The following is a 25,566-nucleotide window of genomic DNA, read 5'->3' as shown; positions in this document are numbered from 1 at the left end:
CCCACAGAGGCAGCACGGGCACCAAAGCAGCCGCACACCTTGCACCCACAATAGTTACGCCACTGTTTACATGCATGTTAGCAAACAGTGGGGTCCTTTTCTGGATCAATGGAATGGGGTTATAAGCGAGGACAATGTAAACCAATAAAGGCTGCAGGTGTACTTCAGGGTCCAGTCTTCAACCAGGGCAACGCCGGGTATCCCAACTAGTTGTAAATAATGTTGCAAAACTTATAAAGATATATGCATAAAAAAAGTATTTACTTTTTGCAGGTGGAGCTAATTCTGTTGAATTAGGTCTGCACATTTTTATTTATTTTATTTATTTTTAATGTTTATTTGGCAAACTAAAATAAAAGGGGCAGATTTAATAATCTGCGGTCGTGTCACACAGCCTTTTCTCCTGCATAGAAACCAATGATCAACCTGCAAGCAGCCATAATGAAGCAGGTAATACTGATTGATGAAATCACAACCCGTGGTTAATTAAATCTGCCATAAAAAGGGATTAAGGAGAACCATAAATAATGGTCCTGATGCATTGATAAATATACACAAACCTGATGGTTTGTGCACATCATGCAGTTGATGTTCAAAAGCGTATAACTCTGAATCAGGCCCAATATTATAAAGCTTCTATAAAAATCTTGTAAACACAGCTTTAAATGTAAACTTAAAGGGGCCTATCCATTAGCAGATAAATTTGAACTATGAACAATATATCGTTCAGTCGTTCAATTTATCTGTTATGGATAGGCCCTGAACGATCACAGATGTGCACTGCCGCGGCCGAAAAATTGTGTCTTTCGTCTCTCCAACATGTTGGTCAATTATCGGTTATCGCTGACAGATATTAAAAATATCTGTCAGTTTATAAGCGGTAAACGACGAACTATATTTTTAATGAAAATTAATAGAAACATAAAAAAAATCCACTCCCTGAATGATGTCATGCAATATCGTTCGTTGTCTGCAAAAATCTGTCATGTACATGACAGATATCTATCACAGCAGCCCCAGGAATTTTCAAGGGGTAAATCTTTTGTCTTTCATCGTAGAGAAAGATCTGCTAATGGATAGGCCCCTTAAGTGCTATTGTCCTTTTCCTATCATCATCTTCCATGATTCCTGTTATTATGTAATAAATCTGACCAGTGACGTCACAAGGGGTGACACCAAAGTACAGACTTTCCATCAGTGACAGAAGCCGGGTGCTGCACTGTAGCATTACGTGCAACACTTGGCTCCTGACATAGGGCCTGATTCAGCAAGGATTCCAACTGCAATTACACACGCAATTGGCCAATTATTGCGTACTGCGCATGCATCGCAGTGCACGAACACTACACTGCGATCAGGACTGCGATCGCAGTCACATCACTGAGTGATTGACAGGAAGTACCGTTTGAAGGTGGTCACAGGGAGGGGGGGGGTCGGCAAAATGCGGGCGTGCCAATACGCTTGAACGCTGTTGCAGGGGCGTGCATAAATTAGCCACTGCGATGCCATACGCAGCCTGAGCTCTCACTGCGTACCAGAAGGTTAGCAATTTCTGAGTAAGGTCTGACCTTATGCAAGTGTGCGTGAGGCTATGATTGTACTCGGTGTTACCGATGGTTTCGCATTCTTGATAAGGATGTGTGTAAGGTAATGTGGGCGTCCTTATGTTGTGCTGCAACTGCATAGCAATCGCAGTGAGACTGCATGCATAATCGCTATTGCAATCCTTGGTGAATCAGGCCCATAGTGAGTGAGCCGCCCATGCAAATAGAGTGGTCCCTGGGGGCAGTCTGCACCTCCGGGACCCCCCCCCCCCGAGAGCCCAAAACGGGGGTCCGGGAAGCATGACAATGCCCCCTTACCTCAAGACAACACCCCCTTTTACCGGCGCACGGCGAAGCTGCGCAACTACTCTAATCACCGCGTGTCACCCAGTGGAGGGACGCCACTGAATCTCACATAGGTCAAAAGCTTGCGGACATGATTATTAATTATTGAGTGTTGGAGATACCTAAGACAACAGAGCATTTGTCTTTATTATTTCACATTCTAGGCATTATTAGAAAATGCTTGGCTTTAGTGTTAACAATGTTTCTAGCGGATTATTAATGAAAATGTTTATCTGAGCCAAGTTCTAAAATATATTTTGTCTATCTATACACAAATCACTATAATTTACTAACTGGATATGTGTTCACAATGGTCCCAATTCAGTTACAGGTGTGTCCACATACATCTAGCCTCCGTGCGGTACAAGTTGCGCCACACAATGCGGGAGCCCCGTGTGACTCGGTAGCACCGAGCAATTTTTTACCTTCAAATGTGTCTTATTCGGACAACGATGCGACTAGATAGCACAAGCAGCTGATTAAATGATATGCAGCATGCCTATGTTCTCCGTGCAACTGCAGGTGTATCTGTATGCAAAATGCTACGTTACAGTGTTAAAGCCGCTGACACTGTAATGTAACGTTTTAGATGAAGTTATACCCGCAGTTGCCCACAGAATATAGGCATGCTGCATATCATTTAATCAGCAGAAGCAGCTTGTGCTAACCATTCACATCATTATGTGAATAAGACGCATTTGAAGGTAAAAAAAAAAAAAATCACAAATAAGACGCTCGGCGCTACTGAGTCATGCCATGACTAGAAGGGCTCTTTAGCACGCAAGGAGGCTAGATGTATGTGGACCCATCTGTGCACAGAAGTCAAAAGCAATTACACTCACATTGTGTACACGGGGCCTGATGTGTGCACTGCTGAATGCAGATTCCCGATGTTTGGGAATCTGCGCATTCCCCATTCTGCGAGTGTGTAGAATGGGTCCTGCTAACTCGGTCGCACACTGGCAGAAGACTGTCAGTGATTCAGTCGCTGCCATTTGTGGGCAGGGAGGGGGCGGTGATGCCCTCAGTTTCCCGAACAGAGGCGTGTTGTCGCTGTTGCGGGGGAGGAAAGAAGCCAGGATCTCCATCAGCTGACGGAGATTGACTAGCCTCTTCCTCTAAATTGCGGTGGCCGGGTGCAGACCCCATGGGTCACCACAGCCAGACGATGTTACACAGATTAATCGATGCTGCGTTGGACAACGCAGCTCGGAAACGTAGCGTGATGCCTCCTGCTGCATTACCATATCTGCAGGGATCGCAATTGCAAAGCAGCCTGCATGCATACATCATATACCAATAGCCTGCGTGCAGCTTTGCAATTACGATCCTTGCAGAATCAGGCCCACAGATCTACAGGAGGATATTCGCCCCCTATTCTGACTTATGTGCATCTATAGTACTGCAGTGCCCCTATCCATACCCTTGGTTTCATAGAGTCCTCATCATCATACCACACTTGAACCTACCCTAACCTTGGTGCTAGATATCCGTGTGAAATTAGATCAATCTCTGCGTAGCCCACAATTTCCTCATCATGTCCTCACTAAACTACGCCTACATGTGTAAGCCCCTTTATGCTCAATCAGCCGCAAGTGGAGATACATGACTCTTAATAACTGCTAGAGGCGCACCCACACTTATGTAGCATGTGCAGTGCAATAAATTACAAGAGCCGTCTAAAAAAAAAAAAAAACTTGCATGCAAACCGGCATCAGCCCCAATGTGACTTACTGCATCACTGTCTATTGCTGGTGTCACAACTGCTTATCAATGTCCTCTGCTGATTTTGGATTACCCCTCACTGTCTAGAAGGCTTAATAATTAAATGTCAAATTCTTGTTTATTGCAGATTGTGCTGTAAATGTCCATAAAAATTGCAAAACATTACTCCCTGAGTGCACAAGCAGCAAGTCAAAGGTATTGTTATTGTGTGGTGGTTTTTAACTTGATTTTTGGTTTCGGAATATGGTGGCATGTGGAGAACTTTTTATAGCACAGTTACTATGCACATAATACATGCTTCCTGACCAATGACATTTATTTAGTCTGAGTGATTTTGAAGTCTCTAAAGGTGCCCACACACATACCGATCTGCCCACGATCAGCCGATGTGTACGATTTGTGTACGATTTCCCTTGAAACTCTCCCCGGCAGCTCTGCACACGATCTCCACACTATTTGCACACGATTTGGTGTCCAATCTTCAAACGATCTCTCCTGCATCCAGACTTTTTACAGTGCATCGCGTCCTAGATTGTCAGATCTGCCCTACTGCACGGCAGATCTGACGATGCGATGTGCGACCAGCGGGGACACGCATCGCATCGTGATCGTGAGTGGGGACTCACGATTTCCTCACGATTTGGCCATATTTTACACGATCTGTCGTTCCAATGTGTCGGAATCGGCCAGATCGTGTAAAATATCGCTATGTGTGTGGGCACCTTAAGGAGGAATTAACTTCAGTGTTACATTTAACTTAATAAACATATGCGCTAGGCTGATGTTTTTGCAGCTGAGCGATTATCGGGCTACGCATGCTTCAAGGTACATTTTCGTAGTCGCTTGCCGCAAGTATTTGTTTGCAGTTTGACTGACAGTCAGGGTCCGTTTAGGGGAGGTAACGGAGCGTAGCAGCAAGGAATGCAGGCATACTGCAACCATTTTGAGGGCATGTCTCACTCTACGACTGCGAGCACGTATGCAAGGAATATGGCTCCAGCATCTCAATTCCCACGGCCATTCTCTGAGACCACAGACTCACTCAGGACTGCAACAATTAAATGATCTGTGACCGATGCTGCATCTCTGTATGCAGAAGCTGCAACATTTTATGCAAAGTCGCAGGTGGGCATCTCAATACATCTCCCATTGGCTGCATCATTTGCATATTTTCACTACACAGCTGCAGCATTAGTGTACAAACCTGAATCAGGTCCTAAATCAATGTTTGCCAGTGTCTAGATTCAAAAACATAGATAACTGTAATTAGGACCCATACAGTGTCCAATAATTGTCCACACTGCTCAGCTTTTGTAACAACTCTATTCCAGTACAGAACCCAATCTTATAGCATTCCACACAGGCTATTCTTACCTGACAGGAGGGATGCGTGTGGCATCCCGGCGCTCGGGATGCCGACGCTTACATTACCGGCACTGAAATCCCGGCTGGCGGGATGTCGCAGGTATATGGCGGGGTTGAGGGGAGGTATAGGCACTAGGGGGAGGGTTAGGCACTAGGGTGCGGGGAGGGGGAGGTTAGGTTCAGGCACCAAAGAGGGAGGGTTAGGGTAGGGAGAGGGTTAGCATACCGACCAACATGTATCAGTTGTTAACCCTGTCAAGATTCTGACCGCTGGGATCCTAACTGTAGGCATCCCATACCTAACCCAGACAGGGACATATTAAAAGAGGAGACAGCCCATGTGCAATCTCCGCCCAGGCCCCCTACTCTCGCTATTTTCCCTATGTGATTTTTTTTACAGTGCATGTACAAAACGATTGGATAATGGTCGCCACAGTGATTAGCTGCTGCCACCGGACTCCGGAGAGATAAGTATTGAAGAACATGGGTGTAGGATGTCCGGTGTGGGCCCCCCTGAACACTGCACACCCTGCACTCATTATAGATATGCCACTGCTAACAGAATACAATCATATTGCTGGTAGCAGCAGAAGTTAGTTTGTCAGCTCTTCACATTACTTGAATTTGCACACTGTATACAGGGCTACATCAAGACAAAATATAGTGCACTTAAAAGAAAATAATGTTTAATTGCAGGCAGATTGGAACCCTGAGTACAGTACATGCACCAATAGCATGTTAAGCTCAGGATAATATTTGCACCATATCAAGGGTGGTAAGGTAACATGTATTTCTGTATTACTTTGCAGAAGGACAGCTCCTATAAACCTGTAACAGCTACGCAAGTATCGTCTCTGACCTACCAAGGTAAAAGTCCCTATTTGTCTAAATTGTAATATTGTATGTACAGTGACTTAGATGCTATGAGGGGTGATTGACAAGTTTGTGGCCTAAGGTACAAGGATTTATTTGTAGGCAATGTACCGGTGAGAACAATGAATGTTGATCAGGGGGAACAGCAGAATTAGAGAAGAGTAATATTTGCTTTCTACAAAGAGACAGCGCTTTTTTGGACCACTCATTCCTTGTATATGTATTGCAAGGAGGTGGTTCTCCAGAGTGTGGACGGAAGCTGCAATCTCATGGCACAGGTTGCTTTGAATTGTTTAAAAATATGCTTGCTCCCTAGTCAGCCTCCTGCTTACCTCACCTGTTGGAGAAAGCCTTCCCGCGAGACAATATGGCACATGAATAGCATCTCCAGGACAAACTGCATTTTATTTGCTTTATAAACATATACGGTAATATAAATAAAAAAATATTTACATAATTTATCTAGGTGAAAAAGACCTTATTAAGATAAGGATATTTGTATGAGGTACAGGTTATCATACCTTGTTGATACAGAATGCAAATATCCACTCAGAAAATGTAATTACAAAGAGCAAGAGTTTGGTGGGAAATTTACTTATTGGTAGATGACTTTTATATCCTCTAACAGAAATGTAGATTGCATGCCTTTTATTTATTATCACATTCCCACCAAAATATACATGTCCTGGGTAGTAAACACTACAGATGGTTGTTGACAACACTAAAGGCCCCCATACAAGGTGCTTTACAGCAGCATATGCAATGGATTGGAACAATATCGCTGCTATATCGGTCCGTGTGTGGGCATGTTTTCAGCCAGTGCGCGCTCCCGTGGGATCGTACATCGTTTCTCCAAATCTTTCTGCATGTTCAGTTGATCTGGGGATGCGATGTATGATCCCATGCTCAGTGTTCCCCAGTTTTTCCAGCCGGGTGGCATCAAGAAGTAGCCGGGTGGGGGCCTTCGCAATTATGCGCGCACCGGGAAAAGGGGTATCTCCCTTACCATTCCAGCCCGACAGGTCTCAGGCTGCTCCCCCACTGGCTCTCAATCAAAAGTGCCCATTATGCAGTGCCCCCTGTAGTTATCCCGATATGCAGTGCCCCCTGTATTTGTGCCCTTTATACAATGCCCCCTGTAGTTTTCCCCCTTATACAATGCCCCCTGTAGTTTTCCCCTTTATACAGTGCCCCCTGTAGTTTTCCCCTTTATTCATTGCCTCCTGTAGTTTTGCTTTGCCCTTATGCAGTGCCCCCAGGCTGAAGTAGTGCCCCTATGCAGTGCCCCCAGGCTGAAGTAGTGCCCCTATACAATGCCTCCAGGCTGGTCCCTTATGCAGTGACCCCAGGCTTAAATAGTACCCATTAAGCAGTGCCACCAGACTGGCCCCTTTTGCAGTGTCCCCAGGCTTAAATAGTGTCCCTTATGTAGTGTCCCCAGGCTTAAATAGTACCCCTTATGCAGTGCCCCCAGACTGGTCCCAACCCCAGCCCTGAACTTACATTAACATACTCAGCACTCGCGCTCCCACTCCCTCGCTCTGACTGGATCTAATAGATCCAGAAGGCGTGCAGGGTAGGCTCCTCACGTCGCGTGTGATGTCATGACGTCACCCGCGCAGTGCATCACTGGGAATGCTTGCCTCTGAAGTGATCGGAGGCTTGGGGTCGGCGAGGGTGACGCTATGCGGGTGGGGGATGGGGGTGCTGGCATATCGAGCGGTTGGCCACCCGATCGCTGTGTGTGGGGACCGCCTGATGTGTCGGCCGTCGGATTGCAAGTCGCATATCGCACTTTGTATGGTGGCCTTATTTTACAGGTTACAGATAATTAGAACAGTTAGAAATGGTCATCTGACTGATATGGGAAACAGTGTGACACCATGGAAATTCTTCCATGGAAAACAATTGTTCGCAGGTGCCCTCAGTTACTTGTCTTTCCACAAGATCTGTATTTATATTATTTTGTAATTAATTTAAAATTGTCATGTTATATAATCACGGGTTTCCAAAACATTTAAAGAATGGTGTATACAGGTTTTTATGTAAATCATTATTAAATATGTTGAGGAAACCTCATATTAGAGTAGTTGCATACAGTATACAATATGCATGTGAACACCACGTTACATGTGGCTTGCACTCCCTGCATAGAAGAAGTAACGTACGGTAATTTATCTCATAGCTACAAATGACTGTTAAAAAGCAATAGGAGAGATTGACAGATTGCCAGCCACGCAGTCTTAGTCAATAATGATTTGTTAAGCAGCAGGAGGGATTTCTAGAATAATCTCTAGTGCGTTTCAAATATAGAAATCCTGAGAGACTGGCCGTGCATTTAGTGGTGAGCAGTGACCAAGAGCAGCATGGGGAATGCCAGCCTCAGAAGAGAGAAGGGAAGTGGCTGCCAAACTTGTCCCTCTAGAATTTCACTATACAGATCCTACCTAAGAAAATGGGGCAGAAACTTTGTCCTGGAGAATGAGCTCTTGACATTTCGCATTTTGTCTGGCCTGCGCCAGAAAGCACACCGGGGTATTCAGCCTGATGGTACATACTCCTACTCCAACTCAGTGTTTGCATCTGTTGCAGCTTCCTTGAAGGATCATTCTCGCACTAGTTTAGTGGGACTGGATGGGAATCATGTACATGCACGGGGGCTCGGAATGACTGTCACCAATAGAGGATATTCAAGAGTGGAAATACAAGCAGGCAACAGAGCTGGGTAAGTTGTAATATGTGGTATCTTGGATGTTCCCCTTTTCTCCTGCACAGACTCAGTAGCCAGTTTATATCCAAAAAATTGTCCAACCAATACTGCTATTAGAAAACATTTTTTTCTTAGAAGAGTTTTAATGGAAACTGCTTGCACATTTAAGCTTGTGGCAGTTTTAAGGGGCCCATGCATCTGCCCATTATCGCAGCAATTCACTTTCTATCGACTTTTGGATATTCTACATGTTGAACAATCTCGATTCCCTGATCCGAAAATGGACAGAATCGGCAAGTCAGGGGTTTTTAATATGTTGAATTTCCCCGTTCCACCAATGGATCGCCGATCATCGATGAGCACCGATCCGCAGATAGGTGGAATCGGCAGAGCAGGGGAATCAGATGTATGGCCTGCCTAACAGTACAAGAGAAAATAAGGTAATGCTGGCCATACATCCGCAGAACGGTGGCCATCAATGATCAGTGATTCATCTGTGGATCGGGGAAATTCAAAATGTAAATAATCCCTGACCGACCGATTCTGAACATTATCAGGATGGGATCGGGGAATGAAGATTGCCCAAATAGTTGGGTTTATCAGATTCCCTGACCCCAGAGTCAACAGAATGGGGAATTCCAACAGTCAGGTGCAGATGTATGGGCACCCTAATTCTCTACCACTCAGGAGCATCATTAATTGCAGAAAGTGTATTCATTACAGAGATTTGTCATTTCATAGACCTGAGCACCGACAGAGAAGCTGCTACTACAAATGATCTTAATTTGCAGTTATCTGCAAGTACAAACCTAAATGCAAAGAGGAGTGAAAAATGAAAGCGTTTGCATGAGTAAGATACTAGTCATTGTCTATCTCAGAATAAGAAAGATTAGAAAAAATATGTTCCATAGCTGTCACATGCAGAGCTCTCCCCCGGGCCCCACCACGTATATTTCACGTGCGATCCGTCCTGCCGCCCGCCCGGCAGCACTGTGGAAGTGGATCCATCGCTTCCCACTAGAGCACCGCCGAAGTCGCGCTGCACTGACGTTTCCTATACATACGTCAACGCAGTGCGACTTTCTGACCGCGTCACTGGCCGCTTCACACAGTGCACTTCACTGCTCGGAGCCGCCCCCGCCGGAAGAAGGTTCTTGGCTGCCCCTTCCACTTCGACCCCGGCCCACCCTGCACTGGAGGCGAGCATTGCAGCCTCCCCCTCCCCTACCCGGAGCCCGGCGACAAACAGTAAGTGAGATGCCGGGTGGCTGGCTGTGGGCTGCTGCTTTGCTCCTGTGATAGTGTTCGGCCCCCCCCCATATCCATGTTTCTGTAATGTGTGTTACTGACATTATGTTATCTCTAGTCATTCCTGCTGCTAAACCTTCTAATTCATCTTTTATCAAGGTAGAGATGAGCACTGGTTTCTATGTTGTACGCCTTAGGAGATGTGAAATATGTAGCTGTATTTGTAGGGAACTGCAGCATATTTAGCATATAACTCAGCGAATGAATCAAGGCACATATATTATACACCCCTCAACTTGTTGCCTATAGTTAGCTCTTCCATCACTTTTTATCATAGTTTTTATTTTCACTTTTTCATTTAGTCCTGCATCAGAAATGGATGAATTAGATTCGCATTTCACAAAGCTGAAGATATTCACAGATGATAATGTTTCCCTGGCCTCCACCACTGATTCCATATTTGTAGAAGGTAAGTTTTATCCTTAATGTGACAGGCACAAGCTGTACAGTATAACTACTGTGGCTTAGCTCACTATAGATGGGTTATATTTATAGCGCATTGCATGACTCTATACCACATTTGCCTCAATCTTTCTTGTGAGACGCTTCTTATGTACCCATTTTCAGAATGAAATCATCCCTGGTACATATTTTTTTGTTTTGGATGACTTTTCAAATAGTTTAGAGATGTTGATGTCAGAACAATTAGTTTTTTTATTTAGACACGTTCTGGGGAATTATGTTTACCCTGTGACATCAATTATAATACTGGTGGTAACAATGGCAAATTTTAAGTTGTTCATTAAAAACATTGGAACTTGCATAACTTTTACCACTAACAGACTAACACACATTATGTAAGGGTTCATTCCACTTTTTATATTAAATATTTTGAAAATATACCCACCACACTGCATTCTCCTGAAAGTGAGCTTGGGAACCACTTGGAGCCACTGTACAGCTAATTTTTTTGATTCCACTTCTGTTATTCGGTAGACTTTTCTAAACTTCCTTACAGATACTCCTAACCATAACATTTACTATAGCATGTCAGTTTTTCTTCATTCAATCTTTTAGATGCTTTTTATTCATCTGTGAGAGCCGAATTAGAAGCTGAAGCTGTTGAATTTGAGTATGAGTCCTGGAGCAGTGCAGTAGAACCTCCATATGCCAAAAAGCAGAAAAAAGAGGCCATCAAGCGCCAGGATGTCATTTATGGTGAGAAAAACACGGTCTCTAATAAGAATGGCATACTTTTTTCTTACTAGAAATGCGTGGTGGCAAAATAGTTTGTGCAGTTTCTTATATATTACTTGCTTACAGTATGTTATGTTTGAGGTTCTCTGAATAAATTATATACAAATGCATTTTTTTAAAATATTTTGCCACTATTCCACTATTTATCTATGGAAATTTGCAAATGCATTACATAGGATTTACTGCATTTTTCTTTGTGTTATCAGAGCTTATGCAGACGGAGATGCACCATGTGCGAACACTAAAGATCATGTCAAAGGTGTACTGCCGAGCGCTGCGAGAAGAACTGCATGGGAATAAGGAAGTTCTCCAACTCTTCCCCTGTGTGAATGAGCTCTTAGATCTGCATGGACAGTTCCTAGCAAGGTTTAAGGAGAGGCGCAAAGAGTCTCTTGAAGAAGGCAGCGATCGTAATTATATCATACAGAAGGTTGGAGATATCCTTGTACAGCAGGTGAAAATAGCTTTTTTTTAATGTAATTACTTGTGATAATACAGTTACGGAATGTATTAAAAATGTTGGCATTCGCAATATCAACACCAGAAGTAGCCATGGCCGCTATGTTGACAGTCAAAATAACGAGATTGTGAATGTCTACAGGCAGTGACGACAGCTCGTGTAAGGGTTAGGCTGCAGTTAGGGTTAGGACTTAAATGGATGAAAAATGCTACATCAACAAGCCAAATGCCTACATTCACAATGCCGACATTATGTAAATGTCGATATTTTGTTTCATATCCGCCACTTACCAAGTACTTTTAAATGGGACATGGAACTTTGAGGGAACAAAATAAAAAAAAATAACATGCAAATTATGTATGGTATTATGCACTACCTACTGTGAAATATAATATTAGTAGTCACTGAGACTGCACGCCTTGGGCTTTACTACAAGAATTAATTTCATAGTGTTTTTCTCATTATTATAATTATAATATATATTTATATTTTTTTTTATAAAGAAAATTCAAGTATAGTACTGGAGTCTTTAAATATCTTTAACCTTCATCAGTACCGAGAGATGTACAAAGTAAAACCTGGAGAACACTTTGTGTTTTTAGAATGTAAGCTCTCACGAGCAGAGCCATCTACCCTCTTGTGCTTCTCCTTACTATAGTGTCATTTACTTCTTACTCACCACTAGGGCACCTAACACTTGGTTGCTTATGCTCTGTTGCTTATCTGGGTGATATGGTCACTAATGTAGCAATGTATATTATCCATGTCCTGTATTGTATTGTTCTGTAAGTCACTTGTATACAATTTGTTTTTGTACTTTGTAAGGCGCTGCGGAACACTTGTGGCGCCATATAAATAAATGCTAATAATAATAATAATAATCTGCGGGTGTGTACATTGGTGCTTGAAAGGTTGTGAACCCTTCAGAATTTTCTATGTTTCTGCTGAAATTCGGCATTAAACTACCTCAGATAAAAAAATTAGACATGGTAAATTTTTTTTTTTTTTTTTCTTAGGAAAAGTTCTGGGATAGGGAGGTGGTAAAGGTAGATAGCTGGTGCAGTACAGGGGATTATGGGCTTTCACTGGCTTTTCACAATAGGGTCCTACCACACACTGTCAGCACCCTCGGGCAATTAAGACAGGGGGACCCGTCGCCAATCCTCCGGCTTTCCCCTTGTCAGTACGGCACCCACGCGTTATCCGTCCCACCCTCTTCTTGGACGATCAGACGCTGCTGCCCAAAGCTGATTGGCTTGGGAAGATACTGGGCCAGCTGCTGCGGCGCGCACACAGCACAGGACTCACTCATTTTTAAAAAGTGAGTCCCTCATTGCCCATAGCATGTATTTTGCGATCATTGATTAGTCCTGAACATTGGCTTGGAGGAATTTTACCCCATTCCTCTGTACAAAACAGCTTCAACTCTGTTATGTTGGTGGGTTTTCTCCGCTTCAGGTCCTTCGATTGGATTAAGGTCAGAACTTTGACTTGGCCATTCCAAAACTAAATATGTTCTTCTTTAACTATTCTTTTGTTGCATGACTTGTGTGCTTTTGGTCGTTGTCTTGCTACATGACCCAGGTTCTCTTGAGATGCAGATCATGGACAGATGTCCTGACATTTTCCTTTAGAATATTCTGGTATAATTAAGAATTCATTGTCCCATCAATGATGGCAGGTCGTCCTTGGCCAAATGCAGAAAAACAGTCCCGTGCCATGACTCCACCACCATGTTTCACAGATGGTAGGAGGTTTTTATGCTGGAATGCAGTGTTCTCCTTTCTCCAAACATAATGCTTCTCATTTAAACCAGAAAGCTCTATTTTGGACCCATCTATCAACAAAATATTGTTCCAATAGTCTTCTGGCTTGTCCAGGTGATCTTTAGCAAACTCTAGACGGGCAGCAATGTTCTTTTTGGAGAGCAATGGCTTTCTCCTTGCAATCCTGCCATGTACACCATTGTTGCTCAGTGTCCTCCTGATGGTGGACTCATGAACATTAACATCAGCTAATGTGAGAAAGGCCTTCAGTTGCTTAGGGGTTACCTTGGGTTCCTTTGTGACCTTGCGAACTATTAAACGCCTTGCTCTTGGTGTGATCTTTGTTGGTCGACCACTCCTGGGGAGGGTAATAATGGTCTTAAATTTCGTCCATTTGTACTCAATCTGTCTGACTGTTGATTGGTGGGGATAAATTTGCTAAAGTGAGAGTTTTTAGAAGTGAGTTTTAGAAGAGATCTTGCCCATAGCAACCAATCAGTTCTAGCTATAATCTTCTAGAAGGTGCTACTTAAATGTTAGGTAGACTGTGATTGGTTGCTATGGGCAACATCTCTTCTAAAACTCACTTCTAAAAACTCTCACTTTAGTAAATTTACCCCATGGAGTCCAAACTCTTTAGAGATGGGTTTGTAACCTTTTCCAGCCTGATGAGCATCAACAACTCTTCTTCTGAGATCCTCATAAATCTCCTTTGTCCGTGGCATGATACACTTCCACAAACGTGTTGTAAACATCACTTTGATAGATTCCTGTTCTTTTAAAACCTGCTTGTCATCCCATAGATTGAAAATACCTGACTCTAATTCCACCTTCAAAATATCTGCTAAGCCTAAATGTTCAAGGATATGTGATATTAGATCATTTTCCTCCCCCCAAAAAATGAACATGTCAAATTTTTTGTCTCATATTTTGTTTGATTTAGTTCTCTCTATCTACTTTTAGGACTTGTGTGAAAATCTGAGGTAGTTTTAAACCAACTTTCAGCAGAAATATATATATTTCACAAACTTTCAAGCACCACTGTATGTCTGTGAACAAGATCGGCTCTGCAGCACAGCAGATGCCAATATATCTAGCAGATACCTCTATTGTTACAGAATTAGAGGGTTTAAGTGCTGCGCACAACCTATATCTATTTGACTACTGGGAGGGCTAAAGATATAATAAATGTATACGTAGCCAAAAGTTCTACCTAACCTTTATGATACTCATACACAATGTGTAAATTAATTAGGAAGTGATGCTAGACACAATAAACATAGATATGATGTTTTACTTAAACTCTGAAAATACATGCAATAATGTGCAACTGTGTGTGTATATATGTGTGTGTGTGTGTGTGTGTGTGTATATATATATATATATCAATAGCAACTGTGAATCAGCACAATATGGTAGGTGCGCAATCCACTGTGTACCTGACTGTACACCCTGTGGTGGTCTGTGCAGTCCCAATATGAGAGATCACCAGTTGATCTTATGATACAGTAGGAATTGAAGGGGTTACTCCCATGTGCCAACCTGATACCTGTAACACACCTCTAAGTATATAGATGTATTAGCATCTATGGAATATGAGAATGAGAAACAGTGGCATCCCGCTATTCTCAATAGGAGATACCTCAATAGAGCGTCCAAACGTCCTGTGTGTTGATGGTGTGCGTTGCCCGTTGTGATGCTGTGATGGTGCGGCGGTGGCTGGCTTCGGCTAGCAGCGGGGATCACTCTGTGCTGCGGTGCTCTGGACCATGCAAACACGGACACTATCCCTGTTTCCAGAGTTAGGTCCGTGCGCGTGTCTGAGTGTGCCGGCAGGCAGTGAGAGGAAGTGAACAGCGGTCCTAGCTCTGGAGAGCCGGGGGCCGCGGACACTCCTCTCAACAGAGGATACTTACCCGGATGTGCTCTCAGCTCTCTGCCTTGTTGATCTTCCTGTCTGCTGCGTGGGTGCGTTGGCGCGCTTGAGAATGTTGAGAATAGCGGGACGCCGCTGTTTCTCATATTCCATAGATGCTAATACATCTATATATTTAGAGGTGTGTTACAGGTATCAGGTTGGCACATGGGAGTAACCCCTTCAGTTCCTACTGCATCATAAGATCAACTGGTGATCTCTCATATTGGGACTGCACAGACCACCACAGGGTGTACAGTCAGGTACACAGTGGATTGCGCACCTACCATATTGTGCTGATTCACAGTTGCTATTGAGATATATATATATATATATATATATATATATATATATATATATATATACACACACACAGTTGCACATTATTGCATGTATTTTCAGAGTTTAAGTAAAACATCATATCTATGTTTATTGTGTCTAGCATCACTTCCTAATTAATTTACACATTGTGTATGAGTATCATAAAGGTTAGGTAGAACTTTTGGCTACGTATACATTTATTATATCTTTAGCCTTCCCAGTTGTCAAATAGATATAGGTTGTGCGCAGCACTTAAACCCTCTAATTCTGTACCTACAACGGATGAAGTCAGACATCCATAAGTGCAGCAGCACACAAATGAATAGCCCTTACCATTTACACTGAGTGTGCATGTCCACTGCAAAACTATTAACCTCTATTGTTACACCTGCCTGTGTGTAAGGGCGACCCACCGACCACCCATATGTAGCATTCCTGTTAGGCTGTTTTAGCGTTCCGCACCCTGCCCAATTTCAAAAGGGCAGAATGCGCCCTGCCCTTTTGCACCGCTAAAACAACCTGCAGCGCCCGGCATCTAGTCACAGAGACAGGAGAACTTGGAGGCAGCACGGTATGTCCGTAAGTGCCGGGCACGCCCCCAAGAGGGACGAAAATAGGGCACTTCTTAAAGACATGCCTCCATTTCTTGTGACCATGCCCCATTTTCAGGCATGTGCAGAAGTGCCCCTTTTTAGGTACGGTGCCCTGCCCGGCGCAGGACCTAGAGTAAACGCTACATATGCTGGCCACAAGAACCTCTGACAATTACGTCACTACTGGCTGTGGCCAGGTATTTTAGTTTGTAAGTGTGTATGTTACAGTTAGACTATAGGGTGGCCTTAATTGTCCTATCCATAGTATCTCTGGGGGTAGCAGCTTTGGGGATAGGAATTGTGGTAGGTTTAAATAAAGGAGCCATGGGAGTATCTAACGTGGACAGAGATTCCAATCTTAATCTGCCCGCACTAAGGAGCATATAAATGGATTGTTACCGAGCGAGCTCACACCTTGAACAAGAGATCCAAGAGGAAATGCATTTGTAAACCCATTATATGGTAATTATTTTACTTGTAAAGAAACTTGGATGGGTGGCACTTTCTTTCTATAGAATCCACTCTTTTGCTATAGCACCATCTGTTGGCTGATGTGATATTCACATGGTGGATTATTTAATATTGTATCTACTGCACTATATTATCTTCACTTTTAAAAAAAGTTATGTGCTGTGGAATTAAAAAAACCATATCTAAAACGAAAAGAAACGCCAGATCAGGGATCATATTTCAACTTTCTTGTACTGTGGAAGGAAAATGAAAAAACTTTCTTAAACGCCTGATGCTTGAAACGACTTCAGTTACCTCTGCCTTTCTTTTTATTGTATTTAATTTTCATTGTCTGTGATCAATGGCCAGAAAAGAAAATGAAAAGTGTGTGGAGCATTAGTTACATGAGTTTCTAATTGCTTGATTATTTCACAGCTAAGCTCTGCATGTCAAATTGATATGTGTGTACAGAGCTGTTATCCGTGTAGTCCAGGTTTCCATTGTCTCCTTTTGGACCTGTAAAGAGATTACTGGCTAGTGAAATGTATCCCTTTTTGTAAGTGTAAGGCAGTGGTCTTCAACCTTTTAAGACAGTGTGGGCCACATAAAAAAATTCAACAAAGCCCGAGCACCACTAAGCCATACTGCGGTATTTAGACTCTGTCCCCCCTTCCTCACACAATTATGTCCCTTAACTGCCCACACCTACAATTTTAATTAGGTCCCAGAACTGCCCCCCTCCTCCCTCAATTATTATTCTGCCCCATAATTGTCCCTCCTCCTCCATTAATTATGTCAGATAGTTGCCCCATCTTCAAACAATTATGTCCCATAACTGCGGCGGTGTGCTTGTTACTGTGTAGTTCGGCCCGCACTCCCTGCGGTCCACACTTCACAAACTGAAACTGACCTGGACCGCGCCACTGGTTAGGGGTGACCCTGGGCAGGCCACAGGGAACAGCTCCACCAGCCGCCTGTGGGCCTCATTTTGAAGACCCTTGGTGTAAGGAAATTTGGTTTTACAATATTTAAATTTTTTTGCAGTTACAGCTTTTTTCACCAGAGTAATATTCTGTGAAGAGTTCAGTAGATAAATTCATGTAATGTATAAAGAGTTTATTTACATATTAATAATGTGACTTTTACTTTACATTGAACAGCATTAAGTTATGTTATTTCTGAAAAATATGTTAATACTTTGTGTATATGTTTGTACACTACATGGCTGAAAGTATTTCTGCAGCTGATCTTCACACCCATATATGCTTGTTGAACATCTCATTCCAAATCCTTTGTCATTAATATGGTATAAAAAAAAATGGTACTCTTGTAAGCGCTTTGCAGATACTTCAAACATAAAAACCATTACACTCTGAAAAATATATATAATGGACATAGTGCAACACCCTGATGTTTGGAAAAGTGTTTATATTAAATTTTTTCAGTCCCTCTTAGGGAGATAGATCCCCACACACTTTCAGCCAATAGATAGATATATCTATCTATGAAACATAAATTAATTTACAAACCTACACAAACTTTGTTTGAGCCACAAAATTATTGAGAATATTGTATAAAATTTCCTGCAGGCTGTGTGTATAAGGTGTATATAAAACATAAATGCATTCTGTGTTTAGATTTGGTTCCCATTCCCAAAATAGTTTATTATGGTATAGTTTTCTTCCCAGGCTGTTTTCTGCGGGCGCATAGCCCGGCAGAAACAGCCTACCGCCCAGCACTTCCCCCCGCCTCATTCCCGGTCACCCTCCGCCTCCTGCTGTGGAACGCTGGCCTCTGTAGCGACCGGAGGTTACTATTGTATCATACAAAGTCGACCACTGGGCTCAGTGGATTTAAAATGGCTTAGAGCTAAGACTGATTTTCTTCAGGCCATTGCTTCGGCCAGAAGGGTGTCAGATTTGGGGGCTCTTTCTTGTCACCCTCCCTTTCTGATTTTTCATACGGACAGGGCGGTACTTTGGACTCGCCCTGGTTTTCTACCTCAGTTGGTATCTAGTTTCCACATTAATGAGGAAATTATAGTGCTGGCCTTTAATTCCCCAGACCTCTCAGCTGGTGAGGCCTCCTTGGATGTGGTACGTGCTCTAAGGATTTATGTTGACCGTACCAATTCATTTCGGAAGTTGGACTCTTTGTTTGTCCTTTATGGTCCTTTATGGCAGGCCTCCATGGCCTGCCACTAAGCAGACTTTGGCAGGCTGGATTCGCTTGGCAATTTCAGAGGCTTACATTCAAGAGGGCCTTCCTGTACCCACCCTTAAGGAGACTGCTTTGGGACATCCCCAAGGTCTCCTGTGGAGCCCTATGGACCCTGCAGTAGAAAATGAGAGAGATGGTAAGACCTTACCTTTATCTCTATTTCTACGAAGTCCATAGGGATCCACAGGATTCCCACCCTGTCGCACCTGTGCTGCAGATGGGCTGTGTTCTGGTCACCCTTGTTTCCGTCTCCTTCTGAATGTGATACTTGTGTGTTCCAGAATTTCTTTCTTCTCTCTTCTCCTCCTCCTCCTCCTCCTCCTCCTCCTCCTCCTCCGGCCATTGGCTTGTTACTTAACTGAGGTGCCTTGGCCTGGGTGCGGGGTATAGGAGTGGGGCATCCTGAGAGCACAAAATTAACGATTGATGTGCCCGACGACTGACGTCATCAACCTATAACAAAAGTAAGGTCTTACCATATCTCCTATTTTGATTTAACACTTTTTTTTTTTGTTTACAACATAATTCCATATGTGGCGTTTTATAATTTTGATGTCTTCAGTATTAATGTTGAAAACAATTTAAATAAACAAAAACCATTGAATGAGAAGGTGTCCAAACTTTTGACTGGTACTGTATAATTATTATTATTGCCAGTTATTTATATAGCGCACACATATTCCGCAGCGCTTTACAGAGAATGTTCGGCCATTCACATCCGCCCCTGCCCCAGTGGAGCTTACAATCTATATTCCCTACCACATGCTCATACACATACTAGGGGTAATTTTGTTAGGAGCCAATTAACCTACCAGTATATTTTTTTGAGTGTGGGAGGAAACCGGAGTACCCGGAGAAAACCCATGCAAGCACATGGAGAATATACAAACGCCACACAGTTAGGGCCGTAGTGGGTATCGAACCAACGACCTCAGTGCTGTGAGGCAGTAATGCTAACCATTACACCATTTCCTGATAGGCGGCACACTCATTATAAATGAAGCTCCAACATAAACAGCAGCTCCAAAATAAACGCAGCACACTTGCAGGTACAGTATCAACGTTTCGATTAATGTATTTCATCGTCATCTGGGCAAAAATAGACAGTACAAACGCTCACCTTCTACCCTTCCCCACACCACGTGTTAAACAGCGGCATCCGGGACAAAAACCTGACGCATCAATGTGAAGTCATGCTACGTTCTTGTTGCCATAGTAACCAGTGTAACATAAACTATATGCAATACAGCACATCATGAAGGACGGTAAATACATCAACAAGTATAAAGAATAAATACCCATTAGTAGCATATATAATAACAGAACCATGGCAATTTTATAGCAAACAATGTAAACCTAAATATTCATTAAGCTCCTTCGGGGCCAAGGTTCCCAGGCGGTAAATCCACCGGGTCTCACATTTCAAAAGTTTTATAGATCTTTCTCCTCCCCTGATGGATTCGGGGATATGATCGATAATCATATACCTAAGGGTAGAAAGATATTGACCAGAATGAGCAAAGTGTCGTGCTACCAGCTGGTCTCTCTTCCCCGTCTCAATTGCAGCTCTAATAGATGAGCGGTGAACCGCCGTACGTTCCCGCAAAGTGCGGTCAGTCTTTCCTACGTAACCTAAGCCACAAGGACACAGGATAAGGTACACAATAAACTTGGTGGTACAACTTACTACATGTCTAATAGAGAATCTTTTCCCACTATAGGGATGACAAAAAAAGGTGCCAACCATCACCTTGCAGCAACCACTCTTTTTAGTCCAAAAATTGCTGCATGCATTCTTGGAGTCCCGTCACATCCGTCTTCATGACCCAGTCCCTGACATTTCTGCCCCTGGTGTAACATGGCAATATATCAGTGTCATGTAGATTCAGGTCATTGTCAGATGTTATAATAGACCATCTCCGTTTAACTGCACCACGTACCACATCACTAGCTACACTGAAATAGTTGACCCAGAGCATACGTTTCTTAGACGGTTTCACCTTTTTACTAGCAAGTAAATTCTCCCTAGATAAAGATAATGCTTTCTATTTGGTGTTCAACAACATTTGTAAGCTATACCCTCTCTCCAAAAAATTGGTCACCATATTATCAGTATGGGTTACAGCATCATCAGTATTATTGCAAATACGTTGTGCACGGATAAATTGCGTGTTCATTCTACGTCCGGCGCAGGACCTAGAGAAAGGGCACCTCTGCACGCCCCCAAAAAGGGGATTTTGCCAAGACAAATGGGGTGTTTCTTTAAGACACGTCCCCTTTTCGTCACTCTTGCTGGCATGGCCGTCACTTACGGACTGCCCCCAAGCGCTGCTGTCAGTGTGAATAGATGCCGGGCGCATCCATTCACTGCAGTTTTCCCCACCCGCGGGACACTGCGACCCACGGGTGGGGACGGCACCCACAGGCTATTTCAGCAGGGCGCTGGAGGGCAGGGTGCTTTTTGCCCTTTAGAAATAGGGCAGGGCGTGGCGCCACGCTAAAACTGCCTAGCGGGAACGCTATATAATATATATACACTTACTCCCATTTTAAAGGCAAATAAAAACAAATAAAACTAAATATTGTATGGACTGCACAGGCGTATCCTAAAAGGTCTGAAATATATACTGCAACACAGTTTGTCTCTCAAAATAATTTTAATAACATTTTCCCACTTACATAAGAATAAATATTGGAAGGCATGTAAAAAACAAAACTTAAAAGTCAGACCTCCTACCATAAACTACAGTATAGGGCGCATCAATGCACCGTGATGAATCAGAAGGAAAACAAAAGGGTCCTTTTGGTGATTGCAGATTTGTCCCTCCGTTTTCAAGATGGAGTGAAAATCCAAGTTCAGATCACATCCTCAGCACCTTAACGTGTTTCAATTTCACCGATCTTTTTCAGAAGATCATAGACTAATATGAAGTTGGTCAGCTCTTTGCAGGTTAAATGGCCTCCATTCTTCTGGAAAGCCTTTCCACTTAACTTTGGAATCCATTCAGCTACATGAACATTAGTGAGGTCAACCACTGATGTAATAAGGCCCGACTGTTTGGACAATTCATCCTAACGTCATTCATTGAAGTTGAGGTCAAGGTGTTGCACACCATACTTGGCAAACCATTTTTGGATGGATCTTGTATTGTGAACAGGTGTATTATCATGCTCAAATAGGAAAGGGCATTCCTCGTACTACAAGCACATAATTCTCTATAATAATCGTTGCATGCTGTAGTATTAAAACAAGCTATATAATTGTCGGGTAATGTTCCGCTAAAAACATTCTCCTTGCATTGCCAGACCTAGATTAGTTTGTCAGCCATGGTTATGGAATGAGATGTCAATCAAGCACATATGGGTGTGATAATCGGGTGTCCATACTTTTGGACATGTAGTGCTATATATACATACACATAGTCATAAACCTAATAATATGTCAGTTGTATAGTGTTAGCTTTGGATATATAGTCTCTAAAATACCAGGTTGATGTGCTCAGTTCTCAGGTGACACTGGTGAGAGGATGAAGGACAAGTATGGGGTATTCTGTAGCCAGCATAATAAAGCAGTAAGCTACTACAAGTTCCTACTGCGAGAGAATAAAAAGTTCCAGAACCTTATGAAGGTGAGTAAATATTTATCTTGTTTGGCATATATCTATATAATAGAGAAGTACAAAATGAATTGTAATTGTTATATGTGATATAAAGAAGTATACCAAAAAATAAAACTAACCCCCCCCCCCCCCAAAAAAAAATAATTTATATACTGAAGTGCCAAAAGTCATGGGGTAGATGCCTAGTATTGTGTAGGACCCCCTCTAGCCCGTTGAAGTGCAGCAACTCGACATGGCATCAATTCCGTCGGATCGACATGTATATTGTGCCGTGTATGGCCACCTTTACTCTCAGTGCTGCTATCCTTTTGTTCTGGCAGCTCTCTGAAAAGGCTCCATTGATCCAGCTTTGCACCCTCTACCTGGTCTCTCAGTTGTCTAATTTTAATTGGCAGCAATATTATCAGTTCCCCTCTTCTGAGAACTTGTACACATGAATAGGGAGTTTCAAGAGGAATGGTTGTCTGGCACCAAACTTTGCGTGTTAGAACAAAGGCTGCCTTAGTATCACAACTGCCATGATGGTCCAACTACGGCCTTAGGTGACACAACTGGTAGGAAAATAATCATACTCCTCAAAATTTTGGTCCAATTCCTCCATACAGAAGCTGTATTTATCCCAGAAGGAAAAAAATATGTAATGTGTAATAGAGTGTTTGTTTACCTGAGGTGCAGAATTAGTGAGGACCTCTGGCAGTGTTCTTAAGCTCTCATCCATCAGGAACTCTCAATCATCAGGAAAAACAACATCTTTTTATTATTTCTTTGAACAGAAAATAGGTAACTTCTCTGTTGTGAGGCGGCTGGGTGTCCTGGAGTGTATTCTTTTGGTTACTCAGAGAATTACAAAGTATCCTGTTCTGCTGGAAAGAATTATTCATAACACAGAAGGTAAGGATTAATTTTCACTACACCAATATTCGTAAATATTGCAGAATTAGGGGTGGGCAATAAGCGGACCCCCAGCTGTTGTAGAACTACACATTCCAGCATGCCCTGCTACAGTTTTGTTATTTGGCCATGCTAAAGCTGCTGCAGAGCATGCTGGGATATGTCGTTCAACAGCAGCTGGAGAGCCGCTTATTGCCCATTCCTATTTGTAGATCATAATCTATACTTTTGTTGAATACTGACTGACTTGGCCGGTTTATAATGTGCCTCCTTTTTTCTTTAGTCAATTCCCTTTGGACCACATTGATTGGGAAGAATGATGAAGTTTGAATAATATCCAGGGTTGTCCAGTGATTGCCCATCTCTGTGATGGGGATAGGAGGAAGTTTGTTGGCATAGAAGCCATTATGATCCTTAAAGTTACTAGCATATGTAAGACAGGAGGAGTCAAAAATGGTCTTGATTGAAATGTAAAAGTGTAGGTCACTGTATACAGCTGATTTCCCCGTCCTTCATGTCACAGACCTGATATCATCATGTTTGAATTAAGTTAAAAGTTTTGAAAGCTTATGTATGCGAACCCTACTGCCAGGGTGTCAGTGAATGGGTTTATCTCCCCATCCTTCCCCCTGTCTCGGGGCACAAGACAGGGTTGCCCCTTGTCCCCAACCCTGTTTGCATTGGCTATTGAGCCGTTAGCCTGTATTATACGTTCTCACCATGATATTATAGGTCTACAATAGGGTAATAGAATGGACAAAGTTTCCTTATATGCAGATGATTTATTACTTTTTTTGTCTGACTATGTAACAGCTATGCCTGTGGTTCTTCAAGTCATAGAACAATTTGGAATTTTTTCTGGTCTTAAGACAAAACTGGGACAAATCATCTATCCTTCCTCTTAGGGGGTTGTATCCGACTGTTCCCATTGTCACTCTCCCTCTCTGTTGGGTAAATAAATTTAAATATTTAGGTATCTGGATAACTAATTCCCCAAAGGACTATATAGTATTGAATGTTGAGCCCCTGTTTTTCTACTTAAAGGGCAAACTTCAGTCCTGGCGCCGACTCCCTCTTACCGTTACTGGTAGAATTAACTTAATAAAGATGTACGTTTTGCAGCATTCTCCTGTTTTTATTACAGATACATTGTTTAGGCGTTTGAATAGTCTTCTTTCTTCATTGGTCTGGGTGAATCGTCGACCACGTATTCAATTGGCAGCTCTGACCCGATCTAGGTCTGGGGGAGGTTTGGCTCTTCCAAATTTTAAATTTTATTATTATGCGGCGCAGATGGCACATATACGGTTATGGCTTCAAGATGACTCCCCTAATGCCCTGCACGTTTTGTTGGTTTCTCAGATTTTCCCTAACTTTACACCATTGCAGGCCTTGCTTGCGGGTAGAATTATACAGAAAGGCCCTCCCCTGTTGATGCAAGCTATTAAGATATGGAAATTGGTATCTAGTATTCTACAGTTTACGGGATTAGATCCAGACACTTCTCTATGTAGTTATCGTATATTACCTGAACTGGCCTCTTTACAGCTTGAGGTGACATGGGATTCTAACGGTGTAACTACATTGGGTCATTTATATGACACTTCAATTCTTAAATCTTTTGCACAACTCCAAGAAGCTCATAATCTCCCTCAATCATATTTCTATAGATATTTACAATTACGGCATGCTCTCTCGGCTCAATTTTCAGATGGCCCTCCTCTAATTCAAATATCCCCATTGAAGTCATTCCTTTTATCTTTAGGTCCCCGGAAGACGCTTTCTTACTTATACTCCTATATATTGTCTTCTTATCATAAGGATAGTTTACCACATCTTAGATCAAAGTGGGAGAGAGATATTGGCCTTATAAGTGATGCGGAATGGGATAATGCTCTAGAAGCTCCTCGTATTTCCACAACTTCTATAAGATTTCAACAGATTCAACTGTTTATTTTACACCGTACCTATTTAACTCCTGTTCGTTTGCTGAGATTTGGGGGGAGAGCATCTGACATATGCCCTAAGTGTAAAATTAGTAGCGGTACTTTCTGGCACCTTCTATGGGATTGTCCGGTGGTTAGCACTTTTTGGAATAAGGTTCTGAGAGTTTTGTCCAATACAGGTATTGCTCCCACTTTAGCTACGCCATTGACGTGCTGTTTAGGCTCAATGGACGATGAGGTAGTGGACAGATATCCTAAACAATATATTGTCAATATGTGTACACTAGCTAAGGTATGTGTGGCTCGGTCGTGGATGG

General features: G+C 42.7%; 1 protein-coding gene across 3 annotated transcripts in view; it reads left to right on the top strand.

The window, feature by feature from the left end:
• The first annotated feature begins 8,503 nt into the window (after window positions 1-8,503).
• The window catches only part of LOC148475116 (rho guanine nucleotide exchange factor 18-like), a 102,318-nt gene continuing 85,255 nt past the window's right edge, over window positions 8,504-25,566 (top strand). For 2 of the 3 annotated variants that reach the window (XM_088457713.1, XM_088457712.1), the window contains exons 1-6: window positions 9,556-9,810; window positions 10,173-10,279; window positions 10,888-11,028; window positions 11,274-11,521; window positions 22,296-22,421; window positions 23,186-23,303. In XM_088457713.1, the coding sequence (XP_088313839.1) occupies window positions 10,186-10,279; window positions 10,888-11,028; window positions 11,274-11,521; window positions 22,296-22,421; window positions 23,186-23,303 (727 nt within the window). In that variant the 5' untranslated portion in view covers window positions 9,556-9,810; window positions 10,173-10,185. Of the gene's footprint in view, window positions 8,578-9,555; window positions 9,811-10,172; window positions 10,280-10,887; window positions 11,029-11,273; window positions 11,522-22,295; window positions 22,422-23,185; window positions 23,304-25,566 lie in introns of those variants that run through there. The other variant, XM_088457714.1, reaches the window with a different exon arrangement.

This window comes from Taudactylus pleione, unplaced genomic scaffold (genome assembly GCF_031769625.1).
Source record: "Taudactylus pleione unplaced genomic scaffold, aTauple2 ptg000777l, whole genome shotgun sequence".
Classification (NCBI taxonomy): domain Eukaryota; kingdom Metazoa; phylum Chordata; class Amphibia; order Anura; family Myobatrachidae; genus Taudactylus; species Taudactylus pleione.
The sequence above is the reverse complement of the archived record's forward strand: the minus strand, read 5'-3'. Positions and strand labels throughout refer to the sequence as shown.